Source organism: Pogona vitticeps, chromosome 7, assembly GCF_051106095.1.
Source record: "Pogona vitticeps strain Pit_001003342236 chromosome 7, PviZW2.1, whole genome shotgun sequence".
Taxonomy (NCBI): domain Eukaryota; kingdom Metazoa; phylum Chordata; class Lepidosauria; order Squamata; family Agamidae; genus Pogona; species Pogona vitticeps.
This window is the reverse complement of record NC_135789.1, coordinates 746,639-764,348: the sequence shown is the minus strand read 5'-3', so window position 1 is coordinate 764,348 and position 17,710 is coordinate 746,639. Positions and strand designations below refer to the sequence as shown.

Sequence of the window (17,710 nt, the reverse complement as noted above, 5' to 3'; positions counted from 1 at the left end):
TACTGGAAACCTGATCCAATAAGCGGCTCTTCTTTGGCAGAGCTGTGCAGGCCTTCTAGAAGAAGCAGGGGTTATATCAGAACCGCCCGCCTTTGGAAGGAAGTGGCCACGGCGGAGGCGGCTGCCCTCTCCTGGGGACAGCTGGGATGGTTTCCGTGCAGGAAAGGACGCTCAGATGCTGTGGGAACCCCCCCCCCTTCCTCAGGGATTTGCAGAGATCTGCCTCCGGGGCCAGACCTGGAGTGGTCCAGGACATTTTGCCACCTGAGGGCAGGGCAGCTCCCGGGGACCCCTTCTTGGTGAATTCGTGGTGCCAAGCTCTTTTCGTAGAGGCGTCCGAAAACCCAGCCAGCCCCTCTTCCCCATCCCCTGACAGACCCAGAGACGATTAAAGCGCTGGCAGCTTGCTGCCCTGTTATAAAACCCAGATTCCGCCTCCTGAAGCAGCCGCCTCAGGCCACCTGATGGGAGGGCCAGCGCCGGGGGGGGGGGGAAGGCGCAGGGATTCAGGGCTGAAATTTGCCAAGCCCAGGAGACGTCTCCAGTGGAGACGCTTTACAGGGAGAGGAGGCAAATGTGCACAAGATGGATGGGCTGTGCATGCCAACTGGAAACATGGTTGCTAGGAAGATTCTGAAGCAGAAGGTGCTTTGCGTTCGAGACAGGATGCTGAGTGAAAGAAGAAGAAAGGAAAACGCCATTGGATTCTGTCTCGGTTGTTTTATTCAGGAATTAGGAAGCTTTCCCCAAGTATAAATCCAGTCATCATGGATGTGCGGCGATGGTCTGAAAGAGAAGGAGGAAGGAAGATGAATTTTTAGAATTAAACTCTTATCTGCTGTTGAGGGTCTTGAGTGGCAGCTACTCCAAAGAGGGCTCCTTGCCTTGACCTTCTAATCTCGTGGAAAGATTTTGGCCAGGAGGGCAGAGATTGCCTTGGACAATTATTTTGCAGATGAGAACTCTGGGAATTGAGGTCTGAAAAAGTTGCTTTTCCAAGCCCAGAGGTCTCCTCCACGTCCTTGTGTTTCCTTCCTTCCCAGCGGCTGGAAGGGGGTGGGGGAGCAACATCGACCTTCCCTCCAAAAAGCAAGGCACGCGTGAATTTTGGAGGAACGCACGCACCAGGCCAGCTCAGCCACGTCGCAAGGGCCACCTGTGGCTTCCTCGCCAAGGCCACTTACCTCCTGGATCCAGTCCTCAAAAGCGGAGACGCGGGTGAAGACGGTGGGCTTCTTCAAGGCGTTGCAGCCCAAGGCGGAGACGAAGCTGGCGATGCCGTGGACAGCCCACCTCCCGTCAGCAGCCTGGCAGTTGAGGGGTCCCCCGGAGTCACCCTGGAAACAGGAAACACCCCCCCAAAAAACCCAGAGCGTTGTGAGATAAAGGGCCTGCAAAGGACCTAGGAGAGGAAAGGTGGGCAAAGCCTTACTTGCACTCTCATCGGGTGGGCTGTTTGGCAGTCTCCCCTCCTTGCTGGGGGGGGGGGGCAGCTGCCCCATGTCTGACTCACTGCTTGATGCCTGCATTTTTGTTCTGGGTCCATCTGAACCAGAAGCACTTGAACCTTCCAGGCATGACCAAGAGTCTCTTTCTTCTGGGCTTTCCGACTTACATTGCAACCGGACCGGATGTCGCCACCTGCACAGATCATGTTCTGCCGGATGACACCTCCCCACCAGTCACGTTGGTTGCAGTGTTCATTGTCGACCACAGGAAGCTCCGCTTGCTGCAGTATATCAGGGAGGGGTCCATTGGCTGCAAAGGGAGGCAACGCGGGTAAGAGCCGGAAAGTCAGAGATCTGCACCGGGTCCAGCTAGGGAGACCACAGCCAAGAAGATCCCTTGAAAGGATTTGTAACGGTACAAGGAAATCCATTTATAGATAGAGCAGGAGGAAATGTTTCTAAACGTATTTAAGGAATCCCTCCTAGATCTGGTTTCCATGCTTGCAAGTCTTTGGGCAGCCATTACAGAGATGCCACAGACAGCCTGCTGTTCTCTGTCTGGAAAAAAGAAGAAGCTGGAAGTGACCTCAGAGTGAGAAGGAGGAAGGAAGTGAGCCCCTGAGTAGCAATCTATTTACCGATTTAGGGAAGGCATGAGGAGAAGATGCACCTAGGATCATCTGGCCCTTCTAACATTTGTGCCGTATTAGCATTGCTCAAGGGAAGGTGACAGGCCAGCCAACACAGCCATGCAGAACCAGGGGTGAGACATGCCATTTCCCCAGATTTTGAGACTTCTGGCTAAGCCCCATCCCTCTTCTGCTCCCCACCGCGCCCCCCCCTTTGAACAGGGGACCTTTCTGCTAGCCAGATTAGGCCTGCCAGCAGAGGTTTTTCCCCTCCTTTGGAGGGCCTTCCCCTTGACCTTCTTCAGATGGCGATGCTGGGAAAGGGACCTGGGACTTCTCCGCACACCACCTGGGTGCTCCCCCCCTTCCTTTCCCCTAAGCTGCACTTTGTCCCAAAGATAAGAGCGTTGCACGAGAACGTGGGGGCTATGGCCCAGGATGGGCCACGAGACAGACTCTCTCTCTCTCTCTCTCTCTCTGTCATACATACAAGTCAGTCTCTCTCCCAGTTCTGGGGAAACAGCCCAGTTGGGTGAAGGATTGTGAGAACGGTAGTTGAAAACACGTTCCTCCCTCCCTCCCTCTTTCTCGCAGCCGTTGTCAAGGCAGGACCCCACGTACTGTAAAGCCGTCCCCAGCCCGTGATGTAACAGGGATACTCGTTGGGCAGAATCTCTCCCGCGGGGGGAAGGCAAGCCAGCTGCACCCGGTCGTTCATCTTGGCACTGCGGGAGAGCTTCAGCAGGGCAATGTCATTGCTGGAATCGAAAGAGGGGAGAGTGAGTCCCAGAAGGGATCCACAGGGGAGGGGTGGTGGTGGCATTTGGCTGATGTGTGGGCCTCCCCCCTCCGTATTGCTGCCAGAGGGGGTCTGGGAGGGTCTCCTGCCGGCAACACACAGACCCCGGTTCAGGGGCTGGCCTTGTGAGATGCAGGTGGCCTCTTAGAATCTGCGGCTGGAGGCCGTTGCCACCCCTGGTCGGTCTAGCCCTCGGGCCGGCCCTGCAGCGCTCCCTCCAGATGCCTTCCTTACCCGCAGGCCGCGCAGATGGAGAACCACCGGGGGTGCACAAAGATGTCGTCCGCGTTGATGGGAATGAACTGCTCAAAGCCATCCTCCCGGCTCCGGTCGTACTCGCCCAGACCCACCCGGTACTCGCGGGATTTGCTGAAACGAGAGTCCCCAACCTCAGGAATGGCAGCTTTGGGGGTTTGGTTTGGGGCTGCCGCTGAGGCAGGGGGTCCAAGGGCCACCCAGAGACCAGCCTGAGGCAGGGATGGGTTGGTCTCTTCCCCTTGGCAATTCCCCCCCTCTCCACCCCCCCCACGACAGACCAGAGAGAAGGCCCGTTCCCTCCCTGCTCCCACAGAGAGGCACTCACGAGATGCAGTGGGCGGCTGTCATGACCCAGTTGGGGCCAATGAGGGACCCCCCGCAGGTGTGGTAGAACTCCCCGTCTTTCTTGTACTGGAGGGAAATCTGTGGGGGAGGCAGGTGAGAGAGAGAGAGAGAGAGGTGGGGTTTTTTTTAGCTCTTTGGGCAGCAGGGACCTCGACCACAGAGTTCCAGTAGAGGTTTATCAAAAGCTATTTCTTGGGGCTTCTGTTTGCAAAAGTCCTTGGCAGCAAGCCTGCCGCGTGGTCAGAAAGGAGGAGAGAATGGAGGGAAGGAAAGAGGAACCAGGGAGAAGGGGAGAGAGAAGAAGAAGAAAGAGGGAGGAGGGACAGGGAGGGAGAGGCCATGTGTCTTGGCTTACCTGCCAGGGCCAACTGTACGGATTGGCATCTTCACCGTTCACCACCCGGGCATTTGGGGAAGAGACGGGCTGCCCACATCCAGAGGCTGCAGAAGAGGGCAAAGGGGGTTGGCCGTGGGGGGGGGGAACTGAAGCCCCCAGGAGCAGCAGGAGCAAACAGCAGAGGCGAGAGCCCATGGGGAGCCTGAAGGGCCTCCTCTCTCCCTCTCACCTCCGTCTCGCCCTCTGTTTTCAAAAGCGTTTGACCCCTTGCTTCAGCCTGCTCTGAAACTTCAACCCAGAGCTTAGACCCAGAACCCCTAGAATACCTTGCCCCACCCCCCATCCCAGCCGCGGCCAGCTTATCCTGGGTACCCCACTGACTGTCCACCTTGCCTGTCTGTCCGTGCGCCTGTAGAAACCAAGCGCTCCTCGCTGCTTCAGAAGCAGAGCTTGAAGGCTGTCGGGCCTGGCCCTGTCCTTAGGCAAAGTAGAATGGCTGCCACAGGGAGTGGATGCCGAAGGGAGAAGGCAGCACGTTGGTGGAGAGACACTGAAAACAGAATGGGGTGGGGGGCGTGTGGCCACCTGCCTGCCTGCCTGCCTGCCTGGCTGCCCACCTGCCCAGGGGTCCAGACTGGCTCCCTCAGGTGACGGATGCTCTTTGGTGGCCGGCGTGCAAGGGAGATCGGACTGCTGTACGTGTTTGAGCAAGCACAACTATCTCATCTCTCATCCCATTGATAAAACCTCTGAAGCCTGTCATGTGTACGGACCGGTCAGAAGACCCCTCGATGATGCCGGATGAGCAGGGGCTCAAAGAGAGAAGCGACGTTCACACAGCACACCGACTAAGCCATGGTTTATAATAAAGGGCTCTTTGGTTTTTCACGCTAGACGAAGCTGCCCATACGAAGCGGCCTTCTGCCGTCTTCCGTCGTCACGTGTTTTTATTTCATGCATGTATGTGCCTTCTTAAAAGGAAAGTTTATGCACCATCAGAAGTACAGATCCTGGAGTTCCACAGGACAGAACCCCAACAGTTAAAGGGGGGGGAAGGTCACACGGTTCTTCGTGGGGTGCTGTTTGGTGAGAAACCGAGAGAGAGGAAGCGAAAGGGAGAGAATGGGAGAATGCTTCTTACCACCAGCCACCACCAGCGCCAGCAGCAGGGGGACCGACATCGCCAGCATCTTGTTCCAGACGGGTCCCAGGCCTGGCGAGGCACGTTAATATCCCCCCCCTCCTTATCAGCAAAAGCAGGACGTTGGGCGGATGGGCCTCAGCTGCAGGTGCTGATCTTCCCCCATCACTCCATCCAAGGTCGCTCCGTGACTTCACGGAAGGAATCGGCCTCATCCTTCAGAACGAGGTGGAAAGGACCACGTGATGGACAGGAAGGAAGGGAACAGAGCAGCTGGTTTCATGGCCTCCCTGAAAGAGTTTGCCAAACAGAAAGATTACCCACCAAGTTGGTGAACAGCAGCGGGGAGGGGGCGGGAAAAGATGGAGGAAGGGTTCTTAGCAGACTAACAGCCAGCGGGAAAGGAGCCGTGTCCAAAAGAAGAAGACACACCGCCCGTGCTTAAAGAAGGTCACTTCATTGTGTCAGGGCTGTCACACCATGACCGGGGCTGAAGATGAGCTTCCTGTTTCCGGGGGGGGGGGGCAAGGAATCTGCAGTTCACACACAGCCCCTTTCTCACGCCCTTGGTGTTGCCAGAGTTTGGAAAGGTGGCGTTCTTGGATTACAGTTCACACAAGCAAAGCGGATTGAGGGATGCTGAGGTCCTTGGTTCAAAAAAGCCGCTTTCTCAAGCTCTGCCCTCCGTTCCCCTTAGCCCAGATGGGAAGCTTCTGGCCTGAGAGCGACCGCAGGTGCCCCGGCAGGGGTGTGTGTGGTGGAAAAAGGAATCTGTTACCAGCTCACCCAAATTAACCTTGGTCGAAAAGGAGAGCTGTTTGTAAGAGCAGGAGGGGAGGCCAGCCCTCCAGCCACCTTCAGCGGGAGGTCAGAAAAGGTCAAAATGAAGACCAGCCCATTCAGGACAGGCTGCAGGAAAGGAACGCTGCTTGTGGCGGGCCAGGAAAAAAACCCATGCTCGGCGGCCCCACCTCAGATTAGAGAGCTGGTTTCTCCCCTCTCAACATGGGGGGGGGCAAATGTTGGTTTCTCAGGTCTCGGAATTCTGCTGGGGGAGTTGCACTGCCTTTTGCCTGGAATTGTTCTAATCATTCTGTTCTTAAAGCCTGCAGAGGTTTTAATTTCCACGTCCCCAAGTCCACGTTCTTCTTTGTGGTCTCTGTGAATGCACACGAATGGGTTAAAGTGCACCTGCGCCAGGCAGTTTTTGCTTCCGGCATGGCATCGGGGTTTTTTTATGCCTTGGTCTCTGCTCAATTTTTTTCAGGACTTCTCCAAGGTTCCCCCTCTGAACCTCCCACCACAAATCCTTATTACCAAGGCCTCTGTCCTTTTTATTTCTCGTATTAGAAGTAAAACCTTCATCAGGGCCAACCGACCACTCACAGAACAGTTTCCACGCTTTAAAGGCACAGAACTAGAGAAGTCCTGGAGAACTGGAAAGCTTGCACACTGTTCCATAATTATTTGATTGGCCTGATAAAGGTATTGCAAACCTGTTATCAATTTTGAGTCTCCCACCACCAGCTAATATGGCTGCTGTTCCTTGTTCATTATCCCTTCCCACACATTCTCTGCTTTTCCAGAACTACTTGATTTGGACAGTGGAGCAGAATTGCTGAGCTTATGTAGTTCCTGGTTGGAAAGAAGCCTGCAAAATGGCATGGTACTGTATCCGTAAACTCCATTGTGCTTCTTATGGCTTAAGCAGAGACTGAGCTTTTTAAGCTTACTGTCTCTCTCCCTCTTTCAATAACTGGTTCTTTCTATAGTCTTGTGCATAGCCCATATGTTGTTTTTTGTTAAGGTTTTTATGTGGGGTTTTTTTTTTTGGCAAAACTGATGTCAACTCAGCCAGCTTCTTCCTAGATCAGAATGTATTCCTTCAAAGACTAAAGACTAACAGTTGTGGTGAATTAGTGGATGGATGCTTTGGTACATTCTGTGCTCATATGCTGCAGGAGGGGGCCTTGCTTCAATTAATATGTAGCATGCCTTACTCAGAAATGGCGCTGGCAGTCCCTGCCGTGACAACCCCAGTAGATGTGGGCATGTGGGGGGCTGTTTGCCAGCTAGTAACTGTTCTGAGTTTGTTTCCGGGGCTGGTTTTGGTTCAGCCACATGTTATGTTCAGGTGTCTAAAGCCCAAGCACTGTACAGGAAGGGAAACCAATAGAAAATGCCTTGTTGGCATCTCCTGATATTTTGAAGGGATGAGAGGGTTGAGGACACTGGAAAGAAGGAAAGCCATGCTGCAGACAGAAGATTTTTATTATTGTTATTCTTGAAGATAGGTAGAGAATTTAGGGAAGGACAGGCTGGTGTTTCCTGCTGGTCATTCATTGCTTGCGATCGTCTGCAAGATAAAACCGGGATTGCCTCATTAGTGGACAAATATGGAGAACAGACCTAACCAGGAATGCTGTGGTAACTTCAAGGCCTACAGATTTATGACAAGAAGAGATTCCAGTCTGGGCCTCTCCCCCGCCCCCCAGCTGTGGTATTTGCAGAAATCAGGCTCGAGATTTCTGGCCTCTGAGGATGAGCTGCCTGTAGGGTTGGGCTACTTGACCGCTTGCCGCGCCACAGAGAGTAAAGGGCAATACCTCTTCAATCCAGGAATTGAAGGCCGAGACGCGGGAGAAGACAGTGGGCTTCTTCAAGGTGTCGCACCCCATGCTCGAGACGAAGCTGGTAACTCCGTGGACGTACCACCTCCCATCAGCAGCCTGGCAGTTGAGGGGCCCCCCGGAGTCACCCTGAAACCATATATATTGATCATTTCTAGAATGCCGTCAAGACTGTGGCTGGTATGAATAAAACACACACCATTGGGGCTCAGAAACAGAGTTGCTGATCCCAAGGAGTCAACCCACTGGATTGACGGGATTTGGGTCCAGTGCGGATCCTGGAATCCCCAGGCACCCCGGCCTGCCAAGCTGTCGCCTCCGAGCCACTGACCCTTTCTAGGCTGCACTTCATGGCTCCCTCCTCCTCCTCCTCCTCCTCCTCACTTACGTTGCATCCGGCACGGATGTCCCCTCCGGCACAGACCATGTTCTCCTTGACGGTGGCTCCCCACCAGTCGGGCTGCGTGCAGTGCTCATGATCCACCACGGGGAGCAGGGCCTGCTGCAGGATGGAGGGGAGGGGCCCGCCGGCTGCGAGAGAAGGGAGGAAGGAGCATCGCTGGAGAAGAGGCGCCCAGGCACCCTCTGGCCTGCTGAAGAGGAGGTGCTCACCCAGAAAAAAAAACCCTGCGCTTCGCCACAGAGCCTCCTCTCCCAAGAGTGCCCGGTCCCATCAAGGTGCTAACCTGTGGACCAGGTCCCCCGGAGCGGCTTGTGCTGCTCGGCCCATAAGCGGTTTTCCTCCCCTGGGTGAGACGGGCGGCTGTTGTTGGCGGCTCTCTTCCTCTCCCCCCCCCGTGCCAGTTTCAAAGCAGGGAAGCGAAGGGATGATAGGCTTTTGGGTGCCCAGGTTGTGAGAGCACCCCAGCCATGGGAGGAACCGGGGGGGAGGGAGGGAGAGAGGGGACTGGTCACCTAAGGCAGAGTCATGCCACCCTAGAGGGACGATGCCCAGCTGGACTCAGGAGGGCTGCCCAGCCTGTGAGGGATCCGTGTGCCTTTCTGCGGTAGTGCCTCATTTTGCATGTCCTGTCAGCCCCCCCCCCATGGCACTCTCTCAGAGGACAGAAGCTCGTGGGGGTCCTGGCTGGCCCAAACCCATGCGTTAGGACACAGGGGTTCTACTGTGGCCAGATGATCTGCCTCCATGCCCTTGGTTTCCACCCCTACAGCTTGCAAGCAGGGCTGCCCACACCCTGGGTCTCCGGCTGGCCTGCCAAAGAGATCCTGAGCTTCCAAAAGTTCCTTTTTAAATCCCTCTCCCCCTCCCGCCCCCGACATCCAGCATCCTTCCACCTGTAGGGTGCCATCTAGTGGAGGTTTATGGTCTAGCAGCTTTTCCCTATCTAAAAGATTTTGGGTCTGGCAGTCCAAAATAAACGTGGTGTGTGTGTGTGTGTGAGAGAGAGAGAGACAGACAGACAGACAGACAGACAGACAGACAGACAGACAGACAGACAGACAGACAGACAGACAGAGTTTGCCAGGTTCTATATACTGTATTTTAGAGTGGAGGGAGGCTGAAGGGGATCTGAGCTAGAGGGGCCTCTCTTATGTGTCTGGAAGTCAGCAGGACATGGAGCAGAACCCAGGGTGCTCCCTCCCTCCCTCCCTCCCTCTCCAGCAGGTGACAGAGAGGCGTCCAAAAGCACTGGAAAGGGTCCCGTCCAAGAGAAAAGCTGAAAAGGGCGAAGGATGTCCCTGCGGTGTCTTGGAGACCTGAATAGAGTCAATGGGGAGGAAGGCCCTGTATGTAAAATCTTGTTAGGGTGGAATTTCTGCCAGGGCATGGCATATTGAGGAGGCGCGTTCCTGTGATTCTAACAGTATTTTAAAATAATAATAATAATAATCCAGTGCCCTTCATACAAAAGGTAAAGTGATAGTAACATTGGGTGGGGGGAAGTAACTTATTGTGCTGCTTATTTACTTTTCTTTGGATTACTTTTCATTGCACTTGTTTAAAAAACCGTTTGAGGGGGCTGCTGCTTTCTGGGAGTGTCCGCTCGGTCCCCCAGCCCTTCTTTCCTTCCACATGGCGTTCCCCAGACTTCCCTGCCGCCTGCTCCCCCCCCCCCCCGGGGGTCCTGCGTCACCTACTGTAGAGGCGGCCCCAGCCGCTGACGTAGCAGGGCTGCCCGTTGGGGAGAAGCTCTCCCGGGGGTGGGAGGCACCCCAGCTGCACCTTGTCGTTGAGCTCCGCTTCGCGGGAGAGCCGGAGGAGGGCAACGTCGTTCCTGGGAGAGAAGGGAAGCGGGGCGAGTGGGGAGGGATCACTGGCCGGGGCCCTTCTCGGGAAGAGCGCCCTTGCCTTAGGCAGCCAGAGCTGGGAGGTGGCAGCCAGGGGCTGACAGGCGGGAGAGGACCAGGTGCCCCCCCCCCCGACAAAGCTGCCTGCCTGCCACAGAGGATGCTGCTGTGCGGATCCACACGTATGGATTCGGGAATGTGGTCTGAAGCAACCGGGGCGGGGGGGCTCTTCCCCTCTGTTTCCTTTGGGGCGGGGGGGAGTGTCTCAAGGGGAACTCACCCGCATGACAGGCAGTTGCTGTTCCAGTCCGGGTGCACAAAAATGTCTCCCGCATTCACCGGGATGAACTGCTCGGGTCCCTCCTCCCGGCTCCGGTCATACTCGCCCAGCACCACCCGGTAGCTGCGGGAGGAGCTGAAAGGGAGAGCCCAGCGGTCACCCCAGGGCCCAGGCCCAAAGGCCACTGGCCGCGGGTGCCCCACCCGGCTTGTTTGGGCTCTGAGGCTCCCGAAGGGGTTCCAGGCGTTGTGGCCCCACCAAGGATTTCTCTCTGTCCTCCAGAGGCACATCCTGGGGCTGCCCGAAGGAAACCCCCCCCCCAGCGCTCCCTTCCCCAGACCAACCGGGTTCTCAAAACTCCCCTCCTTTTCCTGACAGGACCTCGTAGAACAGACTGAGCTCCAGCCGGCAGACCTCGTTCTCTGCTTCCTCCTCACTTTCTCCTCAGAACAGCCCTGTGAGGTAGGCCACTCCCCCCCCCCCGGTCTCAGACCAGCCATTTCATGAGCACTCCAGGAGAGTTGCTTAGGGGCCTGGCTTTAGGGCCCAATGGGGCGGGTGCTTCTGCCGAGCCCGCGGGGGTGAGAGAGAGAGAGAGAGAGAGAGAGAGAGAGAGAGAGAGAGGCCGGACTTACGAGATGCAGTGTCCGGCGGTCATGACCCACTTGGGAGCGATCAGGGACCCCCCGCAGGTGTGCCGAAACTCCCCGTTGCTCTCATACTGGAGGGAGATCTGCGGAAGGAAGGAAGGAAGGAAGGCAACGGGAACAGAGACCCTGCTCTTGGCCACCCCGAGGCAGGCGTGGGCCCCCTTCCTCCTCACACGGCACCCAAACCCCCAAGGCTGGACCGAGAAGAAAGGCCAAACTGGGTCTGTGCCTGAAATGGGAGAGAGAACTCCCGGACTGGCCCAGCCAGAGTTTTTGGCGCCTCAGAAGTAAAATGCCCGAGCTTTGCCCCTTGCTCCTTCGGGTGATCTTAGCGAGTGTGCCAATTCCATATTTCAGTCATTCATGCCATGAAGAAGGGTTTCCCTTTTTATGCCCGGATTCCACCCTCTGTCTGCTTCCTGGGTGAATCCACGTTACAAATCCTTCCCTGTCATTTCCCCCCACATTGCACGTCATGCTAGAAACTTATGCTGCGTTTGCTCCCCTTCTTCACAAGTTATCGTTTTCTCCCCCAAACAAAATATTGTTGTTGATGATGATGATCAAAGCTGAAGTTTCTGTCTTTTCTCTTCCCCCATCTACTGACCCACCTAGGCTGTTGTCTCTCTCTCTCCATCTCAGCATCTTGCTTGATGAAAAGGCCTGGGAATCTGGAAAGCTTGCATGCATTTTTGTGCCCTTTTGATGGGTGCCATAAACGCTTCAGCCTAGTAGCAGAGACTGTGCCGAAGTGCTCTTGGCCAGTCTGGACAAGGGTTTTGAAGTCTTTCCTCCTTAACCCCCCTGGCTATTTGGGCTTCCATTTTCTGCCCCTTTCCTGCTCCAGCCTCTTCTTTCCAAGCACAAGCTTTTGAGATCTCTACAGATCTTCATCAGCCAAGAGGCTGCAAAATACAAGCGCTAATGGGTTGGTGACGCAGGCGGGAAAATTCAGAAAGGCCCCTGCAATGAGAACGAAACAGCCTGGATGGTCGTCAGCCCCTTCGGCTCCTGCCAGGCCTTCCCCTTGGCCGCACTCACCTGCCAAGGCCAGCTATAAGGAACAGCATCCACCCCATTCACCACTCTCTTCAGTGGGGAGTACGCGGGGACTCCGCAACCATGCGCTGTGGAGAGGAGAGAAAGTAAGACAGCCGGTCACATCCGTGGTCGTGGTGCCGGTGGCCACAGACGGGCCAGGGAAATTCAGAGTTCTTCTGAATGGGTTCTTTACTAGCTCTGGACCTAATCCAGAGAGAAAGCGGGGGGGTTACCCAGAAAAGAACACCACAGAAACTGCTGTGGGGTCGGGTCAGGTAACGGGGTAAGCCTTAGGGTCCCAGGTGCAAAACGGGCCCTTTCCTCCCGGGATTCTCAGGTTTACCCTGGGTGGCGAGCAGAAGCGTGGCAAGGAGAAGCCTCCACATGGCAGCACAAGGGCAAGTGGCGATGTGTGAGCGCGAGAATTAGCCACGAGGGGCTTTTATTCTTCCCCTCCTTCCAGGGGACGAGAGCGGTGCTCCAAGGACACGGACACACACACACACACACACGGACACACACGCACACACACACACACACACGCCTTGGCCATGTATGTTCAGTCCTCTGTCCACGTCACTTTTCTCAGGCCCATTGCACGTGCCCGGAGGCACCAGGAAAGAGGGGTGCGGCAGGAGAGAGAGAGAGTTTGCTTTCTGCAGGGAACGTCCCGGGTTGGACACCCCCCACCCCACCCCACCCAAAAAAGGTCTCCCCTGGGGCTGGGAAAGAGCCCCTTCTTGAAAGGGGCCGGCCAGAGCTGGCAAGGCTGGGCTACAGGGGCCTTCCCTTGGCAGGCGGCCTCTTCCTCAAGGGGGGGGGGAACGTGGTCTGTCTGCACCAGCTGTTTTCCTTGTGGAAAGAACACCTCTTCTTTCCCAGCAAGGACTCCCAAACTGCCCCCCCAGATGTTTTTGGACTACAACTCCCAGACACAACTCCTGGGGCAGGAAATCCAAAATCCTGGGAAGCCAGGCTTTAAAGCACCCAGCAGAGCTGTCCCAGAGCGGGACTTCTAAAGGGGGTGAGCGAGCGTGAAAGGAACGATGGCCTCTGAGCACGTGCCGAGCGCCCTGCCTTCCCTGGCAGGAGCCCCGTCGAGGCCAAAGGCTTGCGTTGGAAGCCTGAGCGTGTCTTTAAAGCAGAGTTTGCCAGCATCTCCCTCTGCTTTTAGGGAAAGGACAGGGATTCTCGCTTTCCTGGCCATTCATGGTAGTGCAGGATACGAGATGTGGGTAGATTATATTTCTTTTCTCTCCCCCCCTCCCCCCTCCGTGTCATGCCAGAGCCTGGCCAGGGAAGGGGAAGGGGTTTCTTCGGGACTTTTCCTGGCGAGAGAAGCCGTGCATTAAATCAGCAGGATCAGAACCACCCAAGCGTCCCTTCCTCCCGCTTGCTCGGGGCTGGGGAACCCCATCTGCTGCCCCCCAACCAGCCCCTGGGGTGGAGACCTCTCTGTGTCCCCTCCCTCCCTCCCTTCCTTCTTCACCTGAAGTCCTCTCTTTGCTCTCTGGCTTTTGTTCAAGGACTCCCACCCAGGGAGCTCCAGGGGGCCTCCCCTGTCCTGGGGGTCTCGCCCGGGCATCCTGCCGCTTGTCTTAGGAAAAGGAGACCCGCCCTTTGGTCAGGCAGCCCCAGTTCAGTGGGGGGGGGGCTCCCTTTGAGGCTGAAGGTGCAGGCCCTGGGCTTCTCCTCCTGGGGTTTTCTCATCCCCCCCAGCCCCACCTCCTCCCCCTCCTCCTGTAGCCTTTCCCCCCCACACACACACACACTCTTTTGCACTATCCGTGGGAGCTGCTGCGGCTGCTGCTGCCACTGAGGGGAGGGGGAGACGGAGAGCTGCCAATAATTAACCAGGAGCCCGGCTGGGAAGGTTATGTGGCAGACACCTGGCCAAGCACAAAGGGGGGAAGATGGACATTTTTTGGGGGGGGTGTACGTGGGAATCCAGAGTGGGTGCCTGGATCACATCCTGTTGCCACGGTGGGGCACCCCGGAGGGCAGGAGACCTCTGGCCAGAGGCCGTGGGGGGAGGCACCCGGTTCCTCCTTTCCCACTGGGGATGGGGCTTTTTGGGGGGTGGGTGTGGGTGGGCTGCCCTCACTGGAGCTGCCTCTGCCCTGCTTTCGGCAAACACCACTCCAGGCATCCCAGGCACTAGTACGTCCAGCAGCCCCTTCAGGCCTACCCAAGGCACCTGGGCATTATCCTCCATCCAGCTGTGCTCTCTCTCTCTCTCTCTCTCTCTCATATCTCTTCCCCCCCCCCCTTTGACAGGCCTGGTCTGCTCCACCTACTCCACCGCCCAGGAGGCCTTGACCTTCCCAGGCTTCCCATTACCTTTGACCTCCCCACTTAATCCCCCTGGGAAAGAAGGGGGTGAGGCAGACGGGGGGGGCGGCGGGGGTGTTTGCAGTTGAACAGAAACAGCTTGACCTGACCCCGGCCTTTCCTGTCGGTCAGCCCCGTCCAACCACCCACCCGCGCGTGTGTGTGTGTGTGACTGGCCCGTCTTGGGCAGCTCCCGTCACCTCTCGAGGGTGGGGCTCCCTAGGAGGTTTGGGGCACCGCTTTGCATTGGGGGGGCAGCAAGGACTCCTTGTTGGATGGGGATATTCCCTGAAACACACACAAGCACCTGCCACTCTGATTGGTGGGGGATTCTGGGATTCGAAATCCCACATAGTCACTCTCCAAAGCTCTGCTGGGTAGGGGATTCTGGGATTTGTAATCCAAAAATATTGTCTCCGAGCTGTTCTTGGCCAGGATTTAAATTATAACCAGGCGGGGTCTCCTTGTGATGTGCTCTCGTCCTCAGTTAAAGACTTGTCTCCACTATTCACATTGCCAGTTGAACTTCCCTTTCTGATATTCTGTTTTTAAAGATACTAATAGAGTGCGTCTTCTGGATTTTAATGTATTGTTTTTATGCATTTTAACCTTCTTTGCTGCTTTTAATGACCTGTTTCATGGCATTCTTGTAACCTGCTTTGGAGTCAAAACGTTGTCTGAGAAAGCTGTGATGGCCAAAGTGATATGCTGTATATATTACATTTGCCCTTTGGGCTGGCTCTACCATTAGGCGGAGGACAGAAGAATATTTGCTTTGGGGTGGGTGGGTGATGGTTTCAGTTTCAACCCAGGGAACCTCTGGTTGAAAAGACCAATTAGCAGCTGGCCATGAGGGGTGTGTGGGTGGACTGGATCTGGAACCCCCACCCCCACCCCACCCTCACTCAGCAGGACCTTCTGCCAGCAAAGGTGAGGCATCCTGGTCCAGACAAGTGAGCAGACAGGCTGAGGTTATGCCTTTGTGAGTTTCCTTCTGTGTACAGGATGATGATGAATTGCGGTTCATCTCTGATTTTTTCTGTCCCAAGGAGGCCTGCTCTTCCCTTCTGTGCCAGCAGAGGGCAGCAGCGATGAAGCCCAGAGAGAGAGAGTCTCCCTAACTCTGCCCTTTACGCCGCTGTAGGTCCCACTGGAACGCTCGCCCTACCAGGATCTCCTCTGAGATCCCTTTTGGTCCCTGGGCTGAGAGGCATTTTCCCCTGCCTTCGCCTTGGCTGGGCCTGCCTCTGGTTTTCCATCATGCCCAGCCAGAGGTGGCTCTGGGATCGGTCCCCCAAGAAGGGCAGGAGGGCAGCAAACCTCTCCTGTGCATTGGGTCTCCTTCTACTGGACATTCAAAGCTAGACTGCCCCTGAAAAAGGAGGCTCTCTTTTGTGTGGCCATATATTCCGTCCCTTCAAGGGTCATTCATCTGTGTTCTTGCAGGAGAAGGGGGGTTCATTGTCAGTGAGAGGGGCATAAGGTGCCCCCTGGGGGGGGGCTCCTTTCAGCACATGGGCTGTGCACCCTCTGTGTGGAGTCCACCTTGTGCATCATTTGATCTCTCTCTCCTGCCACCTCCTGACTCGCTTGCCTTTCTTCCCCTACCAGATGTATTTTGTATTTTGACGCTATTTCCAGCAGTCCTTCTTCAGGGGTTTAACTGTGAAAGATTGGGTTGTTCCTTTCCTGGCCTTGTGTCCCTGTCGCCTTGTAAGGGCCTGGTTGTGCAAAAAAAGAAGTGTGTCTGTGCGTTGGCAGGCAGGCTTTTGAGGTGCGGTTGTGTGTGTGTGCTTGTTCACTCTGCCAGCTGCCGAAATCTTTCCCGGGTGGCTGTGGAGCGGTGGCCTGGAAGCCTGACTTTGTAACGGATGCAGCCTCTTGAGAAACTCCCATCCCATCGCAGTGGGCTGCAGTCCACAAAAGGTCTCTTGGTTGTTTCCAGGGCCACACACACTAATGGGCGGCTGCCCCCACCGGAGCTGAGCCTTCCCTGCAGGAAGGTGTTTTGTTTGTTTGTTTTTGCCCATCCTCAGGAACATCCTTTTATCTGACAACAGCTTGTCGGGCAGAGGAAGACCCAGCTTTATGGAATCGGTTCCAGAGCTGAGCATCAGTGAAGGACACTTACATGCAAACACAGAACGCTTTGCCTAAAGGCCTCCCAAGAACTGGGCTCCAGATTTTTTCCCCCACCCACTTTTGGGGGGCTCTTTTCCGCCTGGCCACAAAATCCTCTCCTCTGTTTCTTCCCAGCTACTCTGCTCCTCCTGCATTTGCTGGAATTCTTTCTCTCTCTCTCTCTCTCTCTCTCCCTGCATGTGTACAGGAATGTGTGTGCACCACCGGCCCACAGCTGCTGGTGTTTGTGTAGCTGGTTTGTGTATCTGTGTGTATATTAGATACTACAGCAGCACACACCCGCCCGGGCCTCACCCTTTTGGAGCATGCTTCTGGGAGGACACAGAAGAGGGTGCAGCCACAGACAGCGGAAGAAAGCCAAACCTGGGGATGGGGCGCCCGGACTTTGCAGAAGTTGTTTTTCACCCCCATTGCCATCATCCCGTTTATGTGTGTGCCACTCCTCCATGGTGGAAAAAAAAATAGTAACACACACTCTCTCTCACTGTAACATCAGAAAATAGTTACGTAATCCCAAACAATGATATTTCCAGACGATTTGGCAACCCCTACAATTCAAGATTTAAATAATCATGCCCTAGGCTAAACACTTAAAGAGTAATAAATATACACCCTACAATGAAGCAGTCTTATAATAAGTCAGCAACAGGCTTCCATCCGTGAATCTTTAAGGCAAATGAAACTCGTTTCCTCTTTAAGGTGGCTGGAAATGTTGATAGGGCTACTGCTGCCATAATTCACATTCAGATCTAAAAAAGAAAAAAAAAGGAAAAGGGAAAAAAAGGAAAAGGAAAACAAAACAACAACCCTGGAATAAAATTTTAAAATGTTGAATTTCCCCCCTCCCCCTTCCAAAAAGTTGACCTCAGCAACAGGCCAAAAGCTAGATTCCATTTCCAGGCGGGGTGGGTGTGGATTCTGGGATTTGTAGTCTCTCCAGAAGGCATGCTTTGAAGCCATGAGGTGCCCTGGTCTGTCTGAAGGGGACCCTCAAAGCTCCCAGGCCTTGGCAAACGTCGCTGCTTCCAGACTTGGTTTCTGGAAGATGGGTAGCTCCTGTCATGGAGAGGGGCTTAGATGCTTCCTTTGGGGGTGGGGGCGAGGGGGGACTGGGGCGCACTCAGAAGGGTTCTAGCTGCCCCTTTGTCCCAAACTCTCGGCCACACACCGGCCGGCTGGCCTCGGCAGAAGAGGTCAGGCGCTGGCCCAACGGGGGACGCCATGGAAGCGGTCCCAGGGGCACATTGCCTGCAGAGCCTGTCGTGGCCCCCTAGAAATGACCCCAAGAGACGCAGGTGGCACCTTAAGACGTGCCCGTCCAATCCAGTCCGGCACCAGCCTTCAGGGGCTCCAGCCCGCTCCCCGAGAGACCTTTTTCTCCCATGAAGTCCAGGAGCCTTCCGGGCATCGTGGCCCTTTGAAAGAGGAG

General features: G+C 55.6%; 2 protein-coding genes across 3 annotated transcripts; both read right to left on the bottom strand.

Annotated features, from left to right (window-relative positions):
- Positions 1-705: 705 nt before the first annotated feature.
- LOC110073187 (proproteinase E) lies at positions 706-5,112 on the bottom strand. Of its 2 annotated transcripts, XM_020782094.3 has the most exons (8): positions 4,958-5,112; positions 3,835-3,920; positions 3,460-3,557; positions 3,111-3,245; positions 2,699-2,835; positions 1,616-1,758; positions 1,185-1,337; positions 706-786 (listed from the first exon to the last, which is right to left on the bottom strand). In XM_020782094.3, exons 1-8 carry the CDS (start codon positions 5,004-5,006, stop codon positions 766-768), a joined length of 822 nt encoding a protein of 273 aa, XP_020637753.2. In that variant the 5' UTR covers positions 5,007-5,112; the 3' UTR covers positions 706-765. The 2 variants fall into 2 exon arrangements, with proteins under 2 accessions (XP_020637753.2, XP_078234944.1); XM_078378818.1 differs by lacking the exon at positions 4,958-5,112 and having other exon boundaries at positions 3,835-4,044.
- Positions 5,113-7,117: 2,005 nt separating this feature from the next.
- Positions 7,118-12,232, bottom strand: CELA3B (chymotrypsin like elastase 3B). Its single transcript, XM_020782095.3, has 8 exons — positions 12,152-12,232; positions 11,809-11,894; positions 10,753-10,850; positions 10,118-10,252; positions 9,688-9,824; positions 7,976-8,118; positions 7,564-7,716; positions 7,118-7,313 (listed from the first exon to the last, which is right to left on the bottom strand). Exons 1-8 carry the CDS (start codon positions 12,192-12,194, stop codon positions 7,293-7,295), a joined length of 816 nt encoding a protein of 271 aa, XP_020637754.3. The 5' UTR covers positions 12,195-12,232; the 3' UTR covers positions 7,118-7,292.
- Between the last annotated feature and the right edge of the window lie 5,478 nt (positions 12,233-17,710).